This window comes from Tilletiaria anomala (genome assembly GCF_000711695.1).
Source record: "Tilletiaria anomala UBC 951 chromosome Unknown K437scaffold_10, whole genome shotgun sequence".
Lineage (NCBI taxonomy): Eukaryota > Fungi > Basidiomycota > Exobasidiomycetes > Georgefischeriales > Tilletiariaceae > Tilletiaria > Tilletiaria anomala.
The window spans coordinates 185837-209335 of NW_013547012.1; the positions used below are offsets into that span (position 1 = coordinate 185837).

The 23499-nt window shown below is 57.4% G+C and overlaps 9 protein-coding genes across 9 annotated transcripts; 4 read left to right on the top strand and 5 right to left on the bottom strand.

Annotated features, from left to right (window-relative positions):
- Positions 1-42: 42 nt before the first annotated feature.
- On the bottom strand, positions 43-1173 carry K437DRAFT_261385 (hypothetiocal protein; the record flags this gene model as incomplete). The annotated part of the gene is made up of 4 exons (XM_013389852.1): positions 43-320; positions 353-503; positions 599-801; positions 900-1173. 4 exons carry the CDS (start codon positions 1171-1173, stop codon positions 43-45), a joined length of 906 nt encoding a protein of 301 aa, XP_013245306.1.
- A 1041-nt stretch (positions 1174-2214) lies between these two features.
- Positions 2215-5705, top strand: K437DRAFT_254244 (uncharacterized protein). Its single transcript, XM_013389853.1, has one exon. It carries the CDS (start codon positions 2269-2271, stop codon positions 5446-5448), a length of 3180 nt encoding a protein of 1059 aa, XP_013245307.1. The 5' UTR covers positions 2215-2268; the 3' UTR covers positions 5449-5705.
- A 158-nt stretch (positions 5706-5863) lies between these two features.
- K437DRAFT_254245 (uncharacterized protein) lies at positions 5864-7273 on the bottom strand. The gene is made up of 3 exons (XM_013389854.1): positions 7233-7273; positions 6407-6752; positions 5864-6197 (listed from the first exon to the last, which is right to left on the bottom strand). The coding sequence occupies exons 1-3, from the start codon at positions 7246-7248 to the stop codon at positions 6113-6115; spliced, it is 447 nt and encodes a 148-aa protein (XP_013245308.1). The 5' UTR covers positions 7249-7273; the 3' UTR covers positions 5864-6112.
- Positions 7274-7638: 365 nt separating this feature from the next.
- K437DRAFT_254248 (putative RPL17A-ribosomal protein L17.e) lies at positions 7639-8942 on the top strand. Its single transcript, XM_013389855.1, has 3 exons — positions 7639-7660; positions 7949-8186; positions 8455-8942. Exons 1-3 carry the CDS (start codon positions 7658-7660, stop codon positions 8781-8783), a joined length of 570 nt encoding a protein of 189 aa, XP_013245309.1. The 5' UTR covers positions 7639-7657; the 3' UTR covers positions 8784-8942.
- Positions 8943-9141: 199 nt separating this feature from the next.
- Positions 9142-10817, bottom strand: K437DRAFT_220653 (kinase-like protein; the record flags this gene model as incomplete). Its single annotated transcript, XM_013389856.1, has 6 exons — positions 9142-9255; positions 9344-9423; positions 9556-9856; positions 9935-10079; positions 10165-10377; positions 10498-10817. 6 exons carry the CDS (start codon positions 10815-10817, stop codon positions 9142-9144), a joined length of 1173 nt encoding a protein of 390 aa, XP_013245310.1.
- Positions 10818-11785: 968 nt separating this feature from the next.
- K437DRAFT_6893 (uncharacterized protein) lies at positions 11786-12302 on the top strand. The gene has a single exon (XM_013389797.1). The coding sequence runs from the start codon at positions 11834-11836 to the stop codon at positions 12161-12163; it is 330 nt and encodes a 109-aa protein (XP_013245251.1). The 5' UTR covers positions 11786-11833; the 3' UTR covers positions 12164-12302.
- K437DRAFT_6877 (putative KGD1-alpha-ketoglutarate dehydrogenase) lies at positions 12248-16218 on the top strand. Its single transcript, XM_013389795.1, has 3 exons — positions 12248-12853; positions 13037-15541; positions 15657-16218. Exons 1-3 carry the CDS (start codon positions 12332-12334, stop codon positions 15846-15848), a joined length of 3219 nt encoding a protein of 1072 aa, XP_013245249.1. The 5' UTR covers positions 12248-12331; the 3' UTR covers positions 15849-16218.
- On the bottom strand, positions 16207-16776 carry K437DRAFT_6888 (uncharacterized protein). Its single transcript, XM_013389796.1, has 2 exons — positions 16672-16776; positions 16207-16578 (listed from the first exon to the last, which is right to left on the bottom strand). Exon 2 carries the CDS (start codon positions 16552-16554, stop codon positions 16246-16248), a length of 309 nt encoding a protein of 102 aa, XP_013245250.1. The 5' UTR covers positions 16555-16578; positions 16672-16776; the 3' UTR covers positions 16207-16245.
- Positions 16777-18386: 1610 nt separating this feature from the next.
- K437DRAFT_254252 (uncharacterized protein) lies at positions 18387-23132 on the bottom strand. The gene is made up of 6 exons (XM_013389857.1): positions 21606-23132; positions 21265-21533; positions 21013-21158; positions 19837-20925; positions 19592-19764; positions 18387-19467 (listed from the first exon to the last, which is right to left on the bottom strand). The coding sequence occupies exons 1-6, from the start codon at positions 22820-22822 to the stop codon at positions 18621-18623; spliced, it is 3741 nt and encodes a 1246-aa protein (XP_013245311.1). The 5' UTR covers positions 22823-23132; the 3' UTR covers positions 18387-18620.
- Between the last annotated feature and the right edge of the window lie 367 nt (positions 23133-23499).

The following is a 23499-nucleotide window of genomic DNA, read 5'->3' on the forward strand; positions in this document are numbered from 1 at the left end:
TTCGGCGTACCCTGCAACTCGAGGCCAAAGCTTGCTTGCGCCTCATACAACCAGCGGCGCCCGCTCCTCGTCGCTCAGCGCGATGCGGCCGCCACGGAACGCGGCGATTGTAGCACGCAGAACGGCGACGAGCGAGATGATGAAGAAGGCGAGCGCGGACCAGTGGATGAATGAGCTGGCTGTCTGGTGCTGGAAGATGGCGAGCAGCGAGAGGCAGATGACCAGTGCGCCGCCAATGTCTCCCTTGCCGTAGAACTGCGAGTGGGCGAGTGGGCAAGCGTGCGCGCGGCGGAGGGTGTTAGTCGTCGGGCACTGCATCACTACGCGGGAACACAGAGAGGGGGAACAGTACCTACCACGTAGCCGGCTGCGGTCGCCTCGAGGAAGAGAAGCGCCATGAAGACGAGGATCTTGGTGATGACGCCTGCGGAGTGCTTGTTTGCGTTGACGCCGAAGGCAGCAAAGCCCGAAACGACGAGCAAGACGACGACAAAGCCGTGGTACTGTAGCACGCACGAGGAGAAGAGGGATCGGTATGTTAACTCTGCCAGGGAAGAGGTATGGGACCCGCTTAGGACTCGAGACGCTCGCGACTCACCAAACTGAACGGAACATGGACGAAGAGCGCGTCGATCCACGAGCTTGGCGCGTGCCGCACCTTGAGGTCGCGGTAGATGTGCGAGATGACGCCGGCGGAGAGGAGGAGCGCGACGAACGCGAGGATCGAGAAAACCCGTCGGTCATGGTGCTCGCCGTGTTCGGTGCTGGCGGTGTTCAGCGCCGAGTATATGGACGTCAGGACTGGTTAGCGTACGCACAGTGTTGAGGAGAAAGAGCGATCAGCACAGGCTTTGGGGCTGAGCGAAGGGGGATGCATGCATGCATCTGGAAGAACGCACCTGCCAGAATGGGAAAGCGCCATCCGACGACCTTGACGACAGGGTCGTAGCCTACCTCGAAGAACTGGATGACGACCATGCCGAGCAACAGCGTATGGATAACGGGCCAAACAGCGAAGATCCATCTCTCGGGCGTGATGTACGTCTCGTGCGGTCCGGCGCCCCAGTTGCCCTTCTCTGGGGCGAGCGAGGTGTAGGCGTTGGAGGAGAGGAAGATGACAAAGGCTAGGACGTTGACCGCCTTGATGGCCAGGCTGTCTTTCCAGTGCGCCATTTTGAACTGTGTTGTGTTGTGTTTGGCTGTGCTGTGCTGCGCTGCGCTAAGCGAGGGGCTTAGGTGCTTGAGCTTGCGTGTGGACTTTGCTGCTGCGGATAGCGAGCACCAAGGCGACGAATGCGTGGATTCACGTCAGCGCGAGTGTTTTGTAGAGCTTGCGAATGGGACGTGCGTGATGGCTGCAGGCTGCGACGGTTGTGGTGGAGAAGGAGGGATGCAAAGCGTATCGTATCGTACACCCTCGTGTACGTGTGATGTGATAGGAGACGACTTGGACTGCGCGGCGTCGAGTAACGAGCGAGCGTGGATTCCCCGGGAGATATGACGTTGCAGACACCTTCACCCTTCGACAGGTTGGGGCGTGCGCTGCAGTCAGCCAAAATGCCATCATCCGGGGAACTCTTGTGCAAGAACCTATTCTTTCTGCATTTAGGCCACAATACGTACATATACTTGACGGGGCACAGTGCAGAACGCCTCTTTGACCCTCTTTTCATGCGGCCGGTGGCTCATTCATACGGCAGCAGCCAGAAAGGTACTGGCTGCCGCGGCCTCTCCCCATGTTCGATGCGCGCTGCGTCTACATGACCTCCATTGAACGTTGATGCAACAATAGCCCTTTCGAGCATTGCAGAGCGGCAGAGACACGGCAGCTGGTCAGTCTTCCCCCTGCTGCTTGTGGCGTGCACGTGACGTCAGCTATCTACCAAAAAACTGTTGTTGTGATTGCAATCCCTGTGCTTGGGTTGAGGCATCACGTGATTGTACTCTCTTGGCTTGGCTCTGTGGTGTGCGGAACTAAACCAACACTGACAAAAAAAATTGCTTGCTCTCGCCTCATTTCCCCTCCCGGGCTCCTCCGTCTAGCGGCAGTGGGCGGAGGTTGCAGGCACTAGGCCGCAGCAGCTGTCTCGCACACCACCCTCCACTCGAGAGCGCGCGGGCTCTCTGTCACTCTCAACTGACTCGCCACGCCACGCCAACCAAAAGGTAAAAAGCAAGGAGCTCCATCGCTCAACCATATGTATCTGTGGAGCAGCAGCAAACAAGCAAGCAAGGTCCACTCACCGACGCCTGCCCAAGCTTACAATCATGTCGCAGCAGTACGCAAAGCCAGCGACAGTAGCTGCGGCTGCCACTGCTGCTGCCACTGCTGCTGCTGCTGCAGGCCGGCCTGCCGACTCCGTGTCGTCATCGACAGCAACCATGACCGCGCCGTCCGCGGTCAACTCACGATCTACACCCTATGCGCCCTTCACCCCTTCGCCGCTGCAGTGGGTACGCAGCGCCAGCGAGGCGACCGTCGCATCGTTGGAGGCCGGGGCTACCACTGGCGCTGGGGACATGACTGCAGATGTACATATGGAGTCGGAGCAAGAGGGTGAAGCGGCAGACGGAACCAGCAGGGCGTACGCAAGTCACCAGGCAAGCCTCACCGCCGCGCTCGACAAGACGGCCGTCATCTTGAACGAGCTCAAGGACTTCAACTACGGCCGTTGGATCGTCCACTACCCCGAGATCAACCCCCCCTTGGCACGCGCATCGGCCTCCCACGCGACTCAAGACGACGGCGAGCTGCATCGCTCCACTTCGTCCTCCGACTCGCTCGCCCGTGCCGCATCACCCCAGCCCAGCAGCCACGCCGCCACGGTCAGCGCGCCCAGTACCCCCGCCCGCCACGTGCTGTCACGTTCATATACCCAGCCGCCGCAGAGGCAGCAGAACGACGCGACGCAGGAGCACAATGGGGAGGAGGACGACGAGGCGGCGGCAGCGGCGTACACAGAAGCAGGTGACCTCAGCATCCTCCGGCTTGACCTCAAGGTCGGGCACGGCGTGCACAGCAGCGGGCCCTCATCATTGGCGCCTGGAATACCGGGTGTGTCGGGCATCCATGCCGCACAGTCGCTAGTGCACTCGCTCGAAAAGTCGTCAGTGGCGCAGCTGCTCGACGGACGCATGACCCAGGCCATCCGCCACCTCGAAGCGCTGCGCCTGCGCGTCGGCGACAAGCAGAGCAAGGTCCTCGTCACCGGCGATCTCAATGCCGGAAAGTCGACGCTGGTCAACTCGCTCCTGCGCCGCGAGCTGATGCCAACGGACCAGCAGCCGTGCACGACAGTGTTCTGGGAGGTGCTCGACGCCGACGAGGCCAACGATGGCTACGAAGAGATCCATATGCTCCGCGACGGCAAGTTCTACCGCCGCGAAGATGAAAGCACATACGCGCGCTACACGCTCAGCCAGACCGAGCAGATCGTCGCGCACGCCGAGGAGCTTGCTGCCGCCGCCGGCGAGAACGCCATGCCGCCGCTGATCAAGTGCTACTGCCGCGACCACCGGGCCAAGCCCGAGTCGCTGCTGCGCTCGGGCGTCGTTGACATTGCGCTCATCGACGCGCCTGGTCTCAACCGCGACTCGATCAAGACGACAGCGCTCTTTGCGCGCCAGGAGGAGATTGACGTCGTCGTCTTTGTCGTCAGCGCCGAGAACCACTTTACGCTCAGTGCCAAGGAGTTCCTCTGGAACGCCAGCAACGACAAGGCTTACGTCTTCATCGTCGTCAACAAGTTTGACCAGATCAAGAACAAAGACAAGTGCAGGCGCATCGTCCTTGAGCAGATCCGCCAGCTCAGCCCCCGCACGTACGAGGACGCGGACGAACTCGTTCACTTTGTCGACTCGAGCGCCGTCTTCCCTGACGACACTTCAGCGGATGGCGTAGCAGCAGTAGCGCTGACGGAGGTGGCAGGCAGCGAGCCCGATAGCAGCATCGTCGAGACTCCCTCTTCAGAAAGCGGCAATGGATCGTCCAAGAAGCTTGCCGGGGAGAACGTCGCAGGAGCAGCAGAAACAGCCACCTCGCCTGAATCGAACGCAGCGTTTGCCCGACTCGAAACTTCGCTGCGCGACTTTGTCCTACTCAAGCGGTCTAAGTCGAAGCTGCTGCCAGCGCAGACGTACATCCTGCGCCTGCTCTCCGACATTGGCTTCCTCGCGCGCACCAACCTCGCCGTCGCCAAGGCCGAGCAGGAGGAAGCGCAGCAGCGCCTCCTTGACGCGCGGCCTGCACTGACTGAGTGTAAGCGGCGCCACGAAAAGCTCAGCGCGCAGCTCGAGGAAGAGGAGGAGCGCACTGTTGGCAGCGTCTCGCGCACCGCGCACGAGCAGCTCCACACGGCTTTGAAGGCTATCGCGCGCGGCGCTCCGGCGCACGCCGCCTTCTCGCTCCCTGTGTGGCCGGGCCTCTTCGACGTGTGGCAGTACGCTGAGGAGGTGCGCCTGCTCCTCCTTGACAGCCTCGAGGCGGCAGTCAAGGACGTCGAGCACAACGCACGCCTCACGACCGCCGCCGCTGTCTCGACTGTCAAGGCGATCGGCGAGGAGCAGCTGCCCAAGGACGTTGAGCGGTCCAACCGCGTTTTCCTGCCGCACGCCATGTTCTCGTCGTCGCGCAACGGCCACAAGGTCGCCCGCAGACTCTACGGCCGTACCGCTATCCGCCCCGGCAGCAGCGGCAACTTCGCATGGCTCGGCCTCGGCCCGGACGTCGCGGACCTGCGCTCGACGGATATCCTTGACATCCCGCACTTCATACAGGCCATCTTCCCCGTCGCTGTTGCTTGCAAGAGCGGCGGTACATCGATCTCGCCGTCCAAGAAGCCTCTCACGGCTGAAGAGGAGGTGGGCCTTGCTGGCAGCGTCACGCTCGGCCTCGGTGCTCTCACACTTGTCGGCGGCAAGGCGCTCGGCGCCAAGGCGGCGCTCGAGCCGTTCCTGCGCGTCTTTGACCTTATTGGCAACCAGACCGCGCGCAAGTGGGCCGGGCCCATCCTTGGCCTCAGCGTCGCCGCTGCTGTCGTGTACGTCATTTACGACCTCCCCAACTCGATCCCGCGTAACGTCGGGCGCAGCCTGCACGCCGCTGGCATGCAGCCGCTCAAGGATATCGCTGCTTCCGCTGCTATTGACGACGTTGCAGACTACATCGGCAATAACATAGGCGGCAGCGGCTCGGCGACGTTTACGGCGCTGCACACGCAGCGCGTGTCCCGAGAGGTACGCAAAGTGATGCGGCTTGCGTCGTACGATCTGCAAGAGACCTTCCGCGTTGCAATCGCGCAGCGGGCGCAGCAGGTCCACGACGCCGAGACGCAGGAGCAGTCGGCAATTGAGGCGGGCGAGTACTTTGGCCGGACGAGTGACCAGGCTCGCGTCCTTCGCAAGCAAGTCGACGCCATGCACATCGGCGACGAGCAGGCCAGCGCGTGAGACTCGCGACGACGCACAACGAGCGCCAAGGAGGGATGGAAGATGGAAACAAAAGAAAGTGGCAAATACAAGAACGCATGCACACACGATACACCCCACTCCCAAAATTGTAGCGAAAGGACTCGTTTTTAGTCGCATCGCACGCCCCACTTATGACTTCCACGGTGCATATTTTCACAACTTTGTAAAATCCTTCACGAGCTTTCCAATGTACTTTTGTTATTTCTCTGTGCCTTGCACCTGCAAGCAACATGTACGATGCGTGCGATGCTGCCCTTCATGTGCTTTACTGTGTATCTGCAGGTCGTGCTCGACTCCCTGTAGCGGTACGCTGATCCGTAGCGGCAGCGAATGCTCTACCGACTTCCTGCCTTGTCCGGTTGCTGTCACAGGAATATTTTCAAGTCTGGGCCAGAAGATGTTCACGTAAAGCACGGCGGAAGGATGAGTTTCCAAGCTTGCACCATATCGATTCTTCATGCAGAGTAGTCATACAAATGTGCTCGATTGTGCATGGCGTGCGAGCGTCCGTCACAAACAGACAAGCACAGTCGAGCGACTGAAGGTGTGCCGCGGTGCACGACAAACCTCCAGATCAGGAGGAAAGGTGTTGCCCTCGTCTTTGGCTTTAGAAGCGCAACGACATCAGGTCGTGGCGACACATTTAAATGAAGCCGATACGGTTCGACACATCGAGCGCGTCCTGGTCCTTGTGGAGCCTGATGAACGCCTTCTTCTTGCCATCCGGCCTGCACGGTCGGAAAATTTCAAAATATCAGCGTCTGCATTCTCTCGTCGTCTCGCTTCGCTAAAACGGCACAAGGCTCCATCTCCGATCGAGAGACCATATCCATTCAATACCTTCACCCGTCAGGCATCTGACAACCCCTGCACATTCCCACTACCCGAATCTCTTTGACCTTGCCCCATCCGGTTGTGCTCTGTAATATATGCTCACCTGATGAGAGTGTTGATCTTCTCTGCGTCAACGTCGTAGACCTTCTTCAGCGCCTCCTTGATCTGCCTCTTGTTCGCCCGGCGATCGACGATGAAGACAAGGGTGTTAATCTCCTCGATCTTCTTCATCGCGCTCTCGGTGTTGAGTGGGTAGAGCAGAGTCTGGAAAGCATCCATGCGCGGCGCATGCGGGATCGACTTGCGCGGGTACTTGGGCGACCGAGCCAGGCGCAGAGTCTTGGGGCGGTGGAAGGAGACCGAGGTCCGCACCTTGCGGACCTTGTGGCCGTTCACGCCCTTGAGGGCGGCCTTCTTGGCCTTGGTGGCCGTTTGCTTGCCAGAGGTTGCTACAGACAGACATACAATGTTAGCTTAAGTCAAGTAGTGCTAGAATTGGAGCGTGCAGTGTTCCCCCTCGCAGCCAGTGCCTGTATGCCAACCTTCCCCTAACCACTCGATGACCAAATAGCAGCAGGCTACTGTCACTATCTTCCACCTTGCGATATGACTCCATGTTTTTTGCATGCAATATGGGCAACCTTGCTTCTGAGAACCAGGATAGCCATTCGCCCATTTGAGTCCATCAAGTCTGCTCAGCCGCAGTTGATAACGACCGTGCCGCCACTCCAATGTGCCCAAATGACGACCTCCTTCGCGTTTTCATAGACTCTTCTGTCCTTCCCCAGCGCTCTGCGAGATTGTGTTTGCTTGTTGCTAAACTGAAGCCCTCTTGTTGTATCCTCCACCTCTCCATGCTACCAAGATGCCCCTCCTGGCGGACTGGCTTGCGCTGGCCGCACTGCACGCTCTGCAATGGGTAAACTCACCCGACGTGCCCGCCATCTTTGCTGTTATTTCCTTCGTAAAGTCGGTGAGGAGAGGCTAGCTTATGATGAGGTGTCAAATGTGAAAGTTTAAGAACTTCTGGTGGCAATCGACAGCCTGGCGAGCCAGCTGGAGGATGTGCAAGGCTGGGCGGTGGTATTGGCTACGGCGAGGAGCGGCGCGCTGCGCTGGAGCAGAGGGTTTAGAATTTTGCTGCGGCATTTATTGCGCCCACCCAATGCCGGAATGCTTCACTTACTGCTCGCACGCCCCCTGCTTCCCGCACTCGCCTGCCCGCTCGCACTGCTCCGTGTGAGCAACCTGCTTGGCTCTGGATTAGCTTCAAGTCTCGTTGATCCATGACATCTTACTTCGTGCCTAACTTGTCTACACCATCTCGTCCTAGGTCCAGTCAAGAATCTTCAAGATGGTACGTTTGATAGGCTCCCTATATCTGGGCAGCGTGGAGCGCGATACGCTGGCATTCGTCGAAAATGGCAGCACGGGGAAGGCAAGGGGAGAGCGCTATTGGTATCCTGGGGTGGAGGACAAGATTACAGGTCATGCTTAGGGGGATATCCAACAAGAACATATTAGGAAGATGACTCGCTGCTAGTGGTTGGAGCATAGATGTTGGGAAATTGCGACTCGCGCTGCCTACCTTGGAAATAAGCGTCGCTCCATCGGACAGCCTAGCTAACCTATTTCTCATCTCCAGAGGTACGCCTTCGACGACACGACACTGACCGAAAAGTCGGCCAGGAGCCACGGCTCCTACCTCCGGGTGCACTTCAAGAACACCCGCGAGACCGCTGCCACCGTCTCGGGCATGAAACTGCAGAAGGCTTTCGCTTTCCTGCAGGATGTGCAGGACAAGAAGCAGTGCGTTCCTTTCAGGCGCTTCAAGGGTGATGTTGGCCGGAATGCACAGGCAAAGCAGTGGGGTGTTACCCAGGGTGAGTAGGCGCAGACTCAAAAGCTCATGGCCAGCGGCACTGGACAAGGATAGGCAGGGGGTGGAACATAAGTGGAGGGCCAGTGTCATTCGAGGAAGGTTAAATGCAGAGAACCTCGAAGGAAGTCTGTATGCGCATGCCACTCATTTCTGTCTGTCTATTTACGACTTGGGGTGCAGGAGGATGCGCAAGTCTATTGGCCTTGAGCTTTTGATATTCGCCAGCAAAGAACTTCGTACTGATGCGGAGTATCGTTTTGGTTTTTAAGGTCGCTGGCCAACCAAGTCGGCCAAGTTCCTGGCATCCCTTCTCCGCAACGCCGAGGCCAACGCTGACGCCAAGGGTCTCGACACCGAGGAGCTGATCATTCGCAACATTGTCATCAACCAGGCTCCGAAGACCCGCCGCCGCACGTACCGTGCCCACGGTCGCATTAACCCGTACCAGGGCCACCCGTGCCACATCGAGATCCACCTGACCGAGCCGGCAGCTGAGGTTCCTAAGGCCGAGAGCGCCGTTGTCAGCACGAACCTCAACAAGAGGCAGCTTGCTCAGAAGCGGATCGCCGCTGCTCGTGCTCCGGCAGTCTCTGCATAAGGATCTTACGTCTGCGAGGGCAAACGCAAGGTGCTTAGATGCCGCTCCTCCCGAGGCGTAGGAGGATCAGACGGGAGAGCTGAACAATGGTGTTCAGTTGTTGCGGCAAAATCGTGAATGTTGCATGCCTACCACACCACGCAGCATTTTTTGGAGGGATCGGGGCAGTCCACGATGCAGGTTCTGTCCTTGGCCCCTTCTCATGTACTACAAGCAGACCCTATGCATCTACTTCAGGTTCCTCTTGCTATTTACTATTGGCAGCGTCGAGATATGTGGAAGAGATATATGCATGCAGTAATTACATCGTGTCAGGCGCACTCGCCCTGCAAATGATCCGATCCTATAGCTCTGACGATCATAACGTCCTACCGCTGGCTCTGGCAGCCGCTTCGGGATCGTACTTGACGATCCAAGGGTGTGTAAGGACTTTTGCCAGCGGGAGTCTGGACTCTGGTGCTTTCCTCAACAGCTGTTGGGTGATGTTTGATGTTGAAGGACGAGACGCGAGATGAGTACCAATGAAACACAGAAGGTGCAAATGTATGCTTAGGACGTACCCGCTTGATCAAGTCGCATACCTCTGCAGACAGCCTAGAAGGGAATTGGAGGTCCACGCTTGAGATGCGCGCGTATGTGCCTGTTGTGATGCGATACGCGCAGGCGCGGCCAACGAGAAAAGCAGCACGGACGGTCAGTAGTGTGATGCAGCGCGGGAGACAAGCCGGTGTGCGCTCCCCCGGATGGAATGCGTCGCACTTGCTCCACTCACGTCCGCCATCTTCCGCAGAGAAGGGTGCGTCTCCGACGACGAACTCGTAGGTGAGCACGCCGAGCGCCCATATATCGACTGCTTTGCCGTGCTTCTGCCTGTCGATCATCTCTGGAGGGAGGTAGTCGAGCGTGCCGCACATGGTCGAGCGGCGGTTACCGGGCGCATGCACGGACCAGCCAAAGTCGCTGATCTTCAGCTCGCCGTTCAGACCCATCAGCAGATTCTCCGGTTTGATGTCGCGGTGAATTACGTTCTTCGTGTGCAGGTACTGCAGCGCGTCAGTCATCTGCGCGATGTACTGTCGGGCGGCGCGGGATCAGCACGTCAGCATGCAGGGAGAGAGACGGACGCAACGGTCTATCATTTCCCGCCTCACCTTTGCGGCGGTCGGCTCGGGGAATCTACGCCCGGGAAGGTTGCTCATGTACTTGTAGAACTCGCCTTTGCCTGCAAACTCGACCATGAGAAAGAGTCGCCCTTCGTCATGAAAGTAGCCGTGCAGGCGAAGGATGTGCGGATGTCTGCACAAACATGGATGGATGCAAAGTAATCAGCTTCGACATGGTCCACAGTGCAAATGACTTGCCTCGAGAACGAGTGCCTTACCTCAAGTTCATCTGGATCTCGACCTCTCGCCTGATCTGGTGTTCGAGCCTCTCCTCGACGATCTCCTTCTTGTACAGACACTTGAGTGCGAGGATAAAGTGCGGCGCCGCTTTCGTCTTGGCGATGTACACACGCCCGAAGCGCCCTTTGCCCAAGCCGCGCCCGATGTCAAAGTCCTTCAGGCGCCATGTCTTCGTCGGGCGGTGCGCGCGCCTAGATGTAGTGCGGTCCGCGTTTGAGGAGAGGCGGGGCGATAGGCGCAAGTTGCGCAAGGAGGGAGGGTCGAGAGTCAGCTACCACGAAGCGCAGGTAGTAGCATTTGGTAAATCTCACCCTGCATCGCTGCTATCGACGGCCAGTGCATCAGCCGCACCAGCATTGAGCGTCCTCCGCCCTCGTTTCTCGTCACGCTCAAAGCCGCCATCGTACTTGCCGACGTCGAGGCCACCCGCTGACGAGGCTTGTGGTGGCTGCTGGTGTTGCTGTGGCTGTTGCTGCCACTGATGATGATGTGCCTGCGCTTGGCTTGGTCGATAGGCCGTGCCGCTAGATGATGCCGATGCGTGCGTCTGCGAGTGCTGTGCCTGTGGAGGCCGAATGGGCTGCTGCTGATGATGGTCATGCACCGGCCTCGACGCGCCTGCCTGCTTCATGAGTGCGGCGCTCGAGATGTTGATCTTGGTCGTGCTGACCGTAATAGCATTGACATCGGCCGCTCCGCCCGCCAATGCTGATGTTGCTGCTCCACCACCTCCTGCTACTGCACCGGAGGGCTTGCGCGAATGGCTGCCCTGCCCTGCGCTGCCTGCTGTGCTGCTGCCGCCGATGGGCTGGATGCCGCGCATCGGGGTGCCCTTGCTGAGCGAGACAGAGGCTCGATTGCTGCCGCTGTGTGCGACATCTTTGCCTGCTTGCGCCTGCGCCTTGAGCGCCATGTACGCTTTCATCTTGGCGTCGTAGTCTGCCATGTGCGCCGCGTTTTGCTCGCGCTGTCTTGCAGGAGAAAGGGGAGCTGAGCCGTTGTGCTGCTGCTGCCAATGACTCTGGGTGCGGACTCCGCTGACGAGGGGACTGTGTGATGCCTGGTTCGCCGCCGCCGTTGTGCTCGCCGTCATCGGTGTCGGTAGAAAGGAGGAGACAAATCCAATACCGGGGCCCAAGGTGTTGCCGCAGCTCGTACTCGCCATGAATATCGAGTGGGACTGGCTGTATGTACAGTGCAGCCAGCCAGCAGATGTTTCGCCAAAATTCCTTGCTGAGGGCTTTGCAAAGCGCTGGGTGAAGTGGGAGTAGGCGTGGCCCTGCACAGTGCAATGCTGCAAACGTGGTTGGCTGCACTTCTATGGACGACCCAATGCTCAAAAAGTGTCAATCAATGCATGCCCTGCGGGCTTGCGCCCTTTTGTCCAGCGTATATGGGTACCTACTCGTATGTATATAAAAGTACCGCAGCGCGCATACAGAGTTGAGCAAGTCTGCAGCAAAGCTCTTTTGCCCAATTCCCTCTAGCTTTTTCTCTCCCACCAAGTCTCAGCTCTGCTCTCTCATTGCGCGCTTGTTGTTGCGTTTGGGCTTGGAGTGCGGGGATATGTATGTACGGGTGTTGTTGAGTGCACGCACGCGAGCGAGCACGAGCGCGAGTCGCGAAACGGGCACGTGACCTGTTCTTATGAGAAGTTTGAGGTTGTATGTAGGGTTGCTGCAAGCAGAGTGGAGCCGTGGCTGGCCGGTGCGGGCTAGAAAAGCGGAACTAGACTGTGCCCGGCAGGGCAGAGAGTCGGGTCAAGACGGTCGTTGTGCGTCATCACCGGCCACTGGCGTGGAGCGTGTGCGGTTGGCAGTGGGCACTGCAGACCAGAGACCGAGTGGCTGGCCTGCTGTAACGGAGAAACGCGCTCTCTCGCCCGCCGCTCAGCAGCGTTGCAAGCGGAAGAGATGGGTAGATGGGCGAAACACGGAACTAAAAGGGAGACGGCGAAACATCCATCCGACACACTGACCACTTCTTTCTTTCCTCTGTTTGCTTGCTTTCCAAACCAGCAAGGATAATACTCCATCAACACACCCTCGACCATCATCACTGCTGCTGCTGCATCCATCTATCCCAAGGGAGCCCAAGAGCAGGCAAACTGCAGCCTCCCATCCTCCCCATTGCCGAGTCGCCGCCATGCTGAGGAGCTACTCGCGCTCGGCCCGGCCCCAGCGTCTCCTCGCCTCGGCGCCACGGAGAGCGCTCGCCATCGCCGCCGTTCAATCTTCACTCGCATCAAGAGGAAATGCTTCCGCAACACCATTATTATCATTATCGTCATCATCGTCATCATCATCACCATCATCGTCATCATGGGCTTCATCGCCTAATGCACCCCTGCTGCGCGCACTGCACGCGTCGGCAGCACGCTCACAAGCTTCGTCGGCACCCCAAAAAGTCTCGCCACCGTCGGGAAACGACAAGTTCCTCGAGACAAACAACGCTTACTATGTCGAGGAGATGCACCGCCTGTGGCAGCAGGACCCTTCCAGCGTGCACGCCAGCTGGGATGTCTACTTTTCGGGTATCAAGAACGGCTTGCCAAGTCAGCACGCGTTCAGGCCGCCGCCGACGCTTATGCTGCTCCCCATGGAGGCACCCCCCGTCGACCTGTCCGGCGTCGCTTCTTCCAACTCGAACGTCGACGATCTCTTGAAGGTGAGTTGGAGTCGGCCTTCGGACCATGCCTTTGCGGCAACACCTTCACCGCCCATGCATGCAGCCTTCCAAGTTCCGTGTACATGCGCTACTCCCCTGACTGCCCTCGCAGGCAAGCCATCTAGCAATTTCTTTGTAGAGCACCGTCGGGCTGACACGTGCACTTCACTGTCTTATTTGCAGCTTCAACTCCTTGTGCGTGCATACCAGGTTCGCGGCCACCGCATCGCCAACCTCGACCCTCTCGGCATCACTAACGCCCCCTACGTACCAGAGGAGCTGACCATCGAGCACTATGGCTGGAGCGAGTCTGATCTCAACCGAAAATTGCGCCTTGGTCCCGGTCTACTGCCCAACTTCCAGCAGGCCGGAATCAAGGAGATGACTATCGGCGAGGTCGTTGACACGTGCAAGAAGATGTACTGCGGCCACGTCGGTATCCAGTACGTACACATCCCCGATCGCTCGCAGTGCGACTGGTTGCGCGAGCGCATCGAGACGCCCGTGCCGTACAAGTACACGACCGAGCAGAAGAGAAGCATCCTCGACCGCCTCATCTGGTCCGACTCGTTCGAGCGCTTCATTGCCAGCAAGTACCCTAATGAGAAGCGCTTCGGCCTCGAAGGCGGCGAGAGCTTGATCCCCGGTGTCAAGGCGCTGATCGACCGGATCGTCGACAATGGCGCATCTAGCATCACCATTGGCATGCCCCATCGCGGACGTCTCAATGTTCTTGCCAACGTCATCCGGAGGCCGATCGAGGGTATCCTCAACCAATTCATGGGTAAGGACGACGGCTCAGAGGGCGGTGGAGACGTCAAGTACCACCTGGGTGCCAACTACGTGCGCCCCACACCTTCCGGCAAGAAGGTCGCGTTGTCGCTTGTTGCCAATCCGTCCCATCTTGAGGCGGAGGACCCGGTGGTGCTTGGCAAGACGCGTGCGCTGCAGGACTTTGCGGGCGACAAGGACCACGTCACATCCGTCGCGCTGCTGATGCACGGTGACGCCGCGTTCGCGGGTCAGGGCGTCGTGTACGAGACGATGGGCATGTACAAACTGCCCAATTACGCGACCGGGGGCACGATCCACATTGTCGTCAACAACCAGATCGGCTTCACCACCGACCCGCGCTTCTCGCGCTCGACGCCGTACCCCTCGGACATTGCCAAGTCGATCGACGCGCCCATCTTCCACGTCAACGCCGACGACCCCGAGGCGGTCACGTGGGTGTGTCAGCTGGCCGCCGACTGGCGCAACCAATTCAAGAAGGACGTCGTGATCGACCTCGTCTGCTACCGCCGCCACGGGCACAACGAGACGGACCAGCCGGCGTTCACGCAGCCGCGGATGTACAAGGCCATCGCCAAGAAGGAGACGGCGGTGACACAGTACGGTCGTAAGCTCGTCGAAGAGGGTACATTTACGCAGAAGGATATCGATGAGCACCAGAGGTGGGTGTGGAGCCTGCTCGAGGAGGCCGCCGAGAAGAGCAAGGACTACAGCCCCGGCGAGCGCGAGTGGCTCTCCTCCGCCTGGGACGGCTTCCCGTCGCCCAAGGAGCTCAAGGAGATGATCATCGACCACAAGGAGACGGGCGTTGAGGTCGGCACGCTCAAGCACATCGGCGAGACCATCTCGAGCTACCCCAAGGGCTTCAGCGTGCACCGCAACCTCGCCCGGATCCTCAAGACCAGGGGCTCCACCGTCGACACGGGCGAGGGCATCGACATGAGCACCGGCGAGGCGCTTGCGTTCGGCTCGCTTGCCATGGAGGGCTACTACGTCCGCGTGTCCGGACAGGACGTCGAGCGCGGCACCTTCTCGCAGCGCCACGCCGTCCTGCATGACCAGGAGAACGAGACGACCTACACGCCGCTGCAGCACCTCAGCAAGGACCAGGCACCGTTCGTCGTGTGCAACTCGTCGCTCTCCGAGTTTGGCTGCCTCGGCTTCGAGCTTGGCTTCTCGCTCGTCGACCCCAAGAACCTGACCGTGTGGGAGGCTCAGTTCGGCGACTTTGCCAACAATGCGCAATGCATCATCGACCAGTTCATCGCGTCCGGCGAGCGGAAATGGCTGCAGCGCACCGGCCTCGTTGTCAACCTGCCGCACGGCTACGACGGCCAGGGCCCCGAGCACTCGTCGGCGCGCATCGAGCGTTTCCTACAGCTCTGCGACGACCACCCGTTCGTGTTCCCGTCGGAGGAGAAGATGAACAGGCAGCACCAGGACTGCAACATGGCCGTCATTTACTGCACCACTCCCGCCAACGTCTTCCACGCGCTCAGGAGGCAGGTCCACCGCGACTTCCGCAAGCCTTTGATCAGCTTCTTCAGCAAGAGCCTCCTGCGGCACCCTGAGGCCCGGAGCAAGCTCCAGGACTTCCTCCCCGGCTCGGGCGGCTTCCAGAAGTACATCCCCGAAGCGCACGCTGAGGAGGGCAAGGACGAGTTGTTGCCCGCCGACCAGATCAAGAGGCACATTATCTGCTCGGGCCAGGTCTACTTTGCGCTTCTCAACTACAGGCGCGAGAAAGGCATCAAGGACGTCGCCATCTCCCGTCTCGAGCAGATCAGCCCCTTCCCGTACGACCTTATCACTCCGCATCTCGACAAGTACCGCAATGCCGACCTCATGTGGGCCCAGGAGGAGCCACTCAACAACGGCCCATGGGCCTATGTTCAGGTGAGTTGCAAGGAACTGAGCAATGAGGTGCTCAATGCCAGCGCTCGTCCCTTCCCGCATCTTCCACACTTTGCAACATGACTTATTGACCTGCATCTTGCCCGCGTCTTGGCAGCCACGTCTCCGCACCGCATGCCGCCACACTGAGCACCACAAGCAGCGTCTGACCGTCGTTGCAAGCAGGCCGCCATCGAGCTCGGTCGCGACGGGTAACAAGAAGGCGCACCAACAGGAGGTGGAGAACCTGCTGCGCGACTCGTTTGACCTCAGCCTCAAGGCGTCCAGTGCCGATGAGCTGCAAGTGTAACAAGGTACATAGCAATCGCGTGGGCAAAGGAGATACGCAGGCGGCCCTTGCGGTGCCGCAGAGCTGCTTGCCGACCTCCATGACTATATGTCCGTAGATGGGACGGAAAAGAGCCAGATGGTGGAAGATCCGTTTCCTCCTTTTGTATTCAATTTGCAAATACAAGATTCAGTCCGAAGATAATGGAATGCGGCGCAAAATCATTTGTTTTGGTTTCAGAGGCACCATGCATCGGCTGAAACATGAGCTCGGCCACCTTCATCACCATTGCCACATCGGGCGGTGTCGGTTGATGATCATGCGGAACGCTTTACGATGATCGTACATGTGATGAACCGCGACGGCGTGACGCCTCAAGGACCCATATTTAAAAGTATTGCTTTGCTATTGATGAACTTCACGAATATGCCCGGGAAAAGTGATCAAATGTGAGGAAACGCGTGAAGTGTCCTTGAGCGATCAGCGGCTGTCCAATTTGTAGAAGCCCTACGACTCGGTGATGTAGCTTGGGCCGTTCTACCCGCCGTAGTTGTCGAAAGAGTCGTCGCCAAGGCACTTGGAGACGAGTGCGCACGTGAGCTCGCCCAGCTGGTACTTTTGCTGGGCGGGCGGAAGGAGGCAGGTCTCTAGGTATCTCGCCAGCTGGGTGTTGATCCTGGTACACGTTGGCGAAGACGCAGCCCTCCGTGTCGTCGCAGGCTTGCATGCATTGGTCGAAACTCGAAACGAGCTAGTGCGCATGGGTGCATACGTGCACATAGCTTCAGCACTCTTTACGGACACTGTAACTGGTGTACAGGTAGTGATATCTCATCGTATAGACCAGGTACGAAGGGTGAGAAGCGATGGCGCCTACGGTTTCACCCTGGTAGACGCCGAGTTGGCGACCATCTGGAAGTTTGCCTGCGTCTGCAGGAATCCATCCTGGCTGACGGGTGCAGTAGTAGCAGCTGCTGCCAGCGTGGTGAATGCGGCAAGCGTATTGAGCTGCATCATCGCCAGGGAGACTCGAGTTTCTTTTGGTCTTGCGTACGAACAAAAAGCAGCACGGTTGCCAATGGTCACGGTCAAGAATGCAGCATCAAAAATTCAACAGTTGATGGTCTATGGAAGGGTAATGAGGCCCGAGTTCCGCATGGGTGCATGCTTGCGAGGCATGCGGCCCTTACCCATTCCTTGCCCTGTCCCTCGGAGACCACGAATGAACGAATCAGCAGCAGTCAGCGCATCAGCGAACGGGATCGCCGCGCAGACAAAAGCATATAAAATGGGGAGAGGCTTCAGAGTCTCCGCCTCAGGGTCGCTCTTCCTGGCTGTCTTCCTACCGTCTCGTTCTTTGATCTGTACCTCGAAGTATTCGTTTGCAAAAAGCAAAGTCGAACGAAATTCGAACAGGTTCTCGAACTCTAGGAAGAGTGCAGCAGGTGAGACCTGGCGGAACTCTTTTTTTCCTGGTGCACGGAAGCGGTGGCCAGAGAAGCCAGGGTCGCCTTGGACATGGGCACTGGAGAGGGAGAGAGGTGTTTGTTGTGCCATGTGCGATGTAAACAAGCCGAAGCGCGATGAAGCGATAACGTCTGCTGGAGTTCACGACTGTCTCGGACAATGTGCCTGTCCCAAAGATTCGCCTCTGCTTCAGCAGGCTTCGACCAGCAGCGCTCAGCGGTTAGATCTCCGAGATCAGTTCGAGACCCTGTCGAGATATATATGCGAAACTGGGAGGTGCAGGGGAGCCATGCTCACGCGCTGCAAGGGATCGAGGTGCGTGCGGCCCGTGCGCCGACAGCTCCAACCTGCATAGGGCTCGCATACCCAGCTGCATTCTCTTGAGAACATCTGCCAGGTATTAAGCCCTGCAGACCCGACATAAGGCCTTGTTCTCCGTGCTGGTGGATGAGGTGATGTGAGGAGTACCACGTTCTCTCTCCTCAGGCCAAGCGGAGTTCACGCATTTTCTATGCGCCCTGCCCTGGTGCTTGATCTCACAGTGGGGAACATGGATGCACTGCGGGCACATGAGCCCACAGTCATACGTGCGTCTCTCTCTGTTTGGCTGGTCCTTCCAGACATTGAATTGAATGCTGCCAAAAACAGCCCTTTCATCTCCAAATGCTTCAAGGTCCAGTCCATCCGTATGCAACGCAGCATGTCCTTTTGGACATTGTTTTAACGTTCAGCGCGAAGCGCGTTCGCCACTTAGTGGTTCAGCATTCCGCGTCCACGCTTCATGCTTCGTGCTTCAAGCGTGGTGCCTGATGCTGACATTCGTGATGAATAGAGTGAGGGACACCTCAACGGCCACATTTGCCTCATTCTTTGTTTTCTTGCCCTTGGAAACGAATGCGCGACTCGCCTCTTGAATCTTGGTCTCTTCTTTTTACTATAATCTGACAACAAGTAAATTGGGCGCGCTGCCGCCTCTGCCATCTCACGGCCACCAATGACTCCCGACCGAAAGCATCGCCGCCAGGAAACAGACTCTGTCTCAAGTTAGGCAGCGTTGACTTCTTCATAGGTATGGAATGCGATGGAGCAATCGGCAGGGGCAGGATGTGAATTGTGAGCATAGTACATATACATGTGAAATACAATTGACTGCACAAAACAACGCAAAGGTGTACGGAGACGCGATATATGCATAGTGCGGACAAAGAACTGCAAGCGATCCGAGTTTTTTTTTGCTTGAGAATTAACAGAGCCTGAACGAAGGCGGTGGGTGGGTGCAACGAGCAGAGGGTGAGGGTCGATCCATTGGAAAGCGCATGAACCCTTTCAAGCGACGAATTCTGAGGTTTCTTCCGCCTGGGGAGTTCGGACATTTGGATCTGATGTAGGGGTCGATGGACTCGATGCAGAGCCTGCTGCACTGTCTGCCATCTTTGCCTGCAGGTCGGAAATCTCTTGCTGCTGTCGAGAAAGCGTGTCTGTCATTACATGTGCATTCTTGACGACTAGCGTCAGTTGTTCTTCGAGCTGATGCATCGTCAGCAGCTGCTGCGCCGCCTGAATGGAAGTCGGGTCGCCGATCGACTCGGCCACGAGGACACATTCATGCAGTTGTTCTCTGCTGTATTGCACGCGCCTCTCCGGCACAAAGTCATGCCAATTTGGAAGCTTGGACAGTGCTGCTTGCAGCGAATGGCGCTGTTCCAGCATGAAACGAGAAGCATGTTCATGCAAAGCCATGCCAGCGCGAGCGAGCCCGAGAGCCAGACCTTCCAGCTCATGGTCGGGTACATTCTCGTGGCCGGCATGAAGTCGCTGTTCAGCCAAATGTTCGTCTAGCCTTTGATGCAAAGCAGGGGCGGAGTGCTGTGCTGATATCAAGGTGTTGCGACTTTCTAAAGCTTTAGGCGACTTTTCGATATCGGCCGAGGCATGCGCAGTGGTCGAGGTCGTTGGAGTCATCGGCGCGCGCCCTGAACCTGTCATGGGGGAGTGTTGCCTGGACATTGCAAGCTTATGCAGCCTCTGCCGTTGGCGGCTTTTTGTCACTGCTTGCCGCTTCGAACCCTTCATGATGGTTTTGTGATACATTGACCCCCAGGCGTCTCCAATGATTGCGAATACGACGGTCAGGATACCGATGCCGAAGAGCATCCAGATGATGAAGAAGGCTCTGCGGAAGGGAGCATTTGAAAATTTAGACGGTTCAGCAAGCACATCCGATGGAGTTGGAATTTTATTTAATCAGCCGGAAGGTACGTATGGCAACACCCGCTTGTATGCGGACCTGCACTCACCTCCCAGGCGGTGAGCGCGCAGTAAAATCGCCATAGCCGATTGTCATCATCGTCACCCAGCAGAAGTAAAACGCAGTGAAATAGTCAAAGCCTTCAGTGAACATAAAGACGAGAGCTCCAATGGTCCAGAACAAGAAGAACAGCGAAGCAGCTACAGAGAGCTTCGCATAGAACTGTCATGTGCAAAGCGCACGAGTTAAATTCAGACGGTCTAAGTCGAGGTCCAGTATAGAAGCAGGCCTCACCTCGGTGCGCTCTGTCTCGATAATCTTTGCCTTGTAAGCTTTCCAATTTGCTTCAAGCTCTTCGCGCTGCTTCTTCAGCTCCTTTTCCATCTCGTCAAGCTCTGCTTCAGCAAAACCATCGTGCGAATGCATTTCTTTGTCCTCTTCTCGCGCTGGTTCTGTGTCCCCAGCCTTATCCTCTTCGTTGGAGTCCACGCCATCTACGGATGTGTCTACCTCGGCAAGGGGAGTATTTTCGGTCGCGACTAGCGTCATGGACTGTGTCGAGTTGGCAAAAGCTCTTGGTGCTTGCTCGGCTTCGGTGTGTAGCACCTGAAAGTTTACTTGTGCTTCCGTTGTCCCCTCTGCCGCCTTGTCCGCGCTGGGGCCTTCGGCCGATGCCTTCTTCGCTGATGACGACGACGAGGTGCCTCTTACATCTTTCTCGTCGGCCGAGCTTGATTTAGAAGGCGTAGTAGCTTTTGTCGACTTGTGAGCCTCGTGGCCAGGCCTCGGATCAGATCTTTCCGAGGTATGTGTCTGTTTGTCAACTGTCTGATACTGTTTGTCCTGCTCTTCGACGAATCTCCTGGTGAAGAAAGGCGAAGACAGTAGGGTCATGGTTTTCTTTCGTAGCGACGCTGGGCTCCCTCTGAATGAAAATCCTGGCGTTACTCGGCTTTTCCCAGTGCTATCCTGATTCTCTCCGCCGCCTATGCCCCCCGAACTCGAGATAGGCTTGGCGCCTCGTCCTCGATATAACCAGCGTAATGTCTTGTTCTGCCGTCTATTGTCTTTGCGTGCTCGTTGCTTGTCTTCGTATCGTCTCCGGAACTCTGTTCTGCGTTTCTTGTACGTCTTCTCAAAGGACTCCAGAATGGTTTGCCGCGCAGTGGCGATGACGAGTGCGACAAGTACGATCCCGACAGGGGCATAGAAAAAGAGGATGATCTTTGAGGCCAGGGTTGCGGGCAACATATCACCAAAGCCAACACTAGTGATCGTGCACAAGACGAAGTAAAGAGAATTCTCGAAGCGGTCTCCGAGAATGAGCGCGTAAAGCAGGCTGCCGAGTGAGAGGTAGACCAGGAAGACCATCGCCATGATCACCTGTCCGGAAGAGATGGTGGTGCGCAGTGCGCACGAGAAAAAGTCAGATCGCAAATGGAAGGCAAGGAATCGACCGAACAGACCCACAAGTTCTTTCTGCTTTTGCGTCAGGCCAGATCCCGCATTGCCGAAGTTCTTCGTTGAGATGAAATCGATGATCAGGGTGACATTCACCATGATGGAGGCCACAGTCGAGCCAAGTGTCATATAAAAGCTCTCGCTATAGGTGAAGCCTTCCGAGTGATAAGAGTCGAGAGATCACATCAATCGAAGACCCATAACAGAATCCGCCAGAATACTCTTCGGCGTCGAGCGAGACGTTACGATCGAACCACTCACCATCGCCAACAGCATGAATGACGCCGAAGATCGAGAGCGCCATGACATTAATGATATCGTGAAATGTGAGAAAGATAACCGCGACAACCGTCGAAAATCGAGGTCGCAAAAGCTCGAGAAAGCGCAGGATGATGAAGATGTTTGCAATGATGGCAGATCCCATGCTAATCGCCAGCCCGACATCAAGAAGCGCCGGGTTGTCTTGATACACTACGCTTATGCCAGGTGTGGGCGTGCGGACGTACCATTTCGACGTGAGGCCAGGCACCCTGAGCGCAACCAGGAAGTCAAACGTTAGTACGGTGTCAACTAAGGCGCATATAGCCTGCGGAAAAACTCACTCAAGCATGATCGCAAATGGGGCCATGACTCCAGAAAAGATGGGCGTCTTTCGGTATATTCTGAGCGCGAACTCTTCTATTTCCTCCAATCTTCCTTCGGCAGTTACGGCGCGGCCTTCTTCACCGCCCGGCCCGTGCTCGCTGCCTTTCTCGCCGATGGTGCTGGTAGCACCCACAGCAGCAATCTTTGCTGCATGGGCGACCTGCCTCTCATCCTCCTCGTGCAAACGCCTGCGCCTCTCCCGGAGTCGCTCGAGGAATCCAATATGAAGGTGGAACTTCCCAGTTCCGACACCTGCACCGTCTTCGTCCATGGTCGATTCGCCGTCCGTGTCTGTGGAAAACGGGCTAACCGGGTCGGCATGACTAGGCCAAGCGGATAGCGTGCCCCTGCCACTGCCACGCGGCCGGTAGCGTGAAGAGGATGAAATGCCTGCTGACGAAAGGTTGGCATGGAGGGTTCGTGCGTTGTACGGTGTGTGCAGCGCGTCATCGTCATCACGGCCATTGTACGCGCGTGCATGATCATCATGGTGACTATGGCCCATGGAACCGCGCAACCGACTGGGAGTAGGTTTGGCATCCTTGAAACTGATCGTACGTGTTATTGACAGAGGATTCGAGCACTGAGCTTCTCCAAATGCAGTCGAACGTTGACTGGATGGGTGGAATGCAAAGTCTCTCGTCTTAAGCTTCGGTAGCTGGAAGTTGGACGAGCGCCGACGGGCACCAAGTGTAGGCGGTGAGCTTGGAGCCTCTGCTGCAGGAGGAGACAACGATGTCACCATGAGCGTAGGGGCGGAGGGGCGAACATCAGCGTCTCGGCGTTCGCTCGAGCTGGACCGTACATCCAGCTTGGATGTTGGTCGGGAGCTAGAGGACGCGTGCTCTAGCCCATGGTCCTGGTCTGAATCCAGAGTGGATCGACGCCTACGATCTTCATGGTGTTGCTCTCCCCTCCTCGTGCCAGCTTGCAAAGTTGTTCGCCCGGCGGGGATCGATGACGTAGAATTAGCAGCCGATAAGGATGACGAAGATACCGCTCCCAGCCGTTTCTCGCGGGCTAATCGTTCCCTAAATGCGCTAATCTGCTGCAACTTCTGTTCGAGGTCTGCATCGACCGGCTTCTGATTCCAAGCAGCACGGTCCTTCCGGAGCTCCTCCTCGTCGCTACCGGAGCTGTTCCGCGGTGCAAAAAATGTTCCGGGGAGGACCATGTTGACGAGGGCAGGATGTATGGAAGTCACCAAGTGCTGCCGGCTGTGATGCTGCGCGTAGGGTCTCGACTATGAAGCGATCAAAGCAATTGTTGCTCAGGGAAGAGCGGCGCACTCGTTTGGTCGCTTCGGGATTGGTACCAGGGGGACATAGCATACAACTCAGGAGTGCTTGACGTTCACCTAGGGCGTCAATGTCATAAAATCCGCTTGGCCAAGGCGTGGCATCTCCAATTTCATCAATAACCCCCATCACTTCAGGCCAATGGGAGGCACTCACTTATCACATAGATCTGGATGCAGTTCAAAGATCGTAAAGCGGAGTGTGATGCGGAAAGAACCCAAATGAGATAAATGGTAGATGTATGCCTGCCTTGCTGCCGCTAATTGCGCCCCCTCCTCAAGTGGCGCGGCTCGAGGGGCCTGCTCTGTGCCAAAATGTAAGTAGTGTGCACTCCGCATTCTTAAACACCGTGGTGGAATGTGGCTCCCCGGAACGCAGTGGCCCAAATTTGTAATTTCGCAGGCACACACACAAGGGGCTTATTGGCGCTTGCCACCGTTTCACCAGCCAGCTAGCACGCTGCATGCCTTCGTTCTATGCTAAAATCTATACCCTACATCTTTTCTAGTCCAGCATCGGCGAGTTTACGAAAGATGCCGTTGCGATATTCTCA

Excerpts from the sequence above, each read along its gene's own strand:
- K437DRAFT_254245 (XM_013389854.1), bottom strand. Across the intron at positions 6,198-6,406 it reads AAGATCAACACTCTCATCAG|GCCGGATGGCAAGAAGAAGG; the intron begins GTGAGCATATAT and ends CCGACCGTGCAG.
- K437DRAFT_6877 (XM_013389795.1), top strand. The coding sequence starts at position 12,332 with ATGCTGAGGAGCTACTCGCGCTCGGCCCGGCCCCAGCGTCTCCTCGCC. Across the intron at positions 12,854-13,036 it reads ACGTCGACGATCTCTTGAAG|CTTCAACTCCTTGTGCGTGC; the intron begins GTGAGTTGGAGT and ends TCTTATTTGCAG. Across the intron at positions 15,542-15,656 it reads GCCCATGGGCCTATGTTCAG|CCACGTCTCCGCACCGCATG; the intron begins GTGAGTTGCAAG and ends GCGTCTTGGCAG.
- K437DRAFT_254244 (XM_013389853.1), top strand. The coding sequence starts at position 2,269 with ATGTCGCAGCAGTACGCAAAGCCAGCGACAGTAGCTGCGGCTGCCACT.
- K437DRAFT_6888 (XM_013389796.1), bottom strand. The coding sequence starts at position 16,554 with ATGCAAGCCTGCGACGACACGGAGGGCTGCGTCTTCGCCAACGTGTAC.
- K437DRAFT_6893 (XM_013389797.1), top strand. The coding sequence starts at position 11,834 with ATGAGAAGTTTGAGGTTGTATGTAGGGTTGCTGCAAGCAGAGTGGAGC.
- K437DRAFT_254252 (XM_013389857.1), bottom strand. The coding sequence starts at position 22,822 with ATGGTCCTCCCCGGAACATTTTTTGCACCGCGGAACAGCTCCGGTAGC. Across the intron at positions 21,159-21,264 it reads CATTCATGCTGTTGGCGATG|GCTTCACCTATAGCGAGAGC; the intron begins GTGAGTGGTTCG and ends ATCACTCGGAAG. Across the intron at positions 19,468-19,591 it reads GCGCGCTCACCGCCTGGGAG|AGCCTTCTTCATCATCTGGA; the intron begins GTGAGTGCAGGT and ends TCCCTTCCGCAG.
- K437DRAFT_254248 (XM_013389855.1), top strand. Across the intron at positions 8,187-8,454 it reads GCAGTGGGGTGTTACCCAGG|GTCGCTGGCCAACCAAGTCG; the intron begins GTGAGTAGGCGC and ends TTGGTTTTTAAG.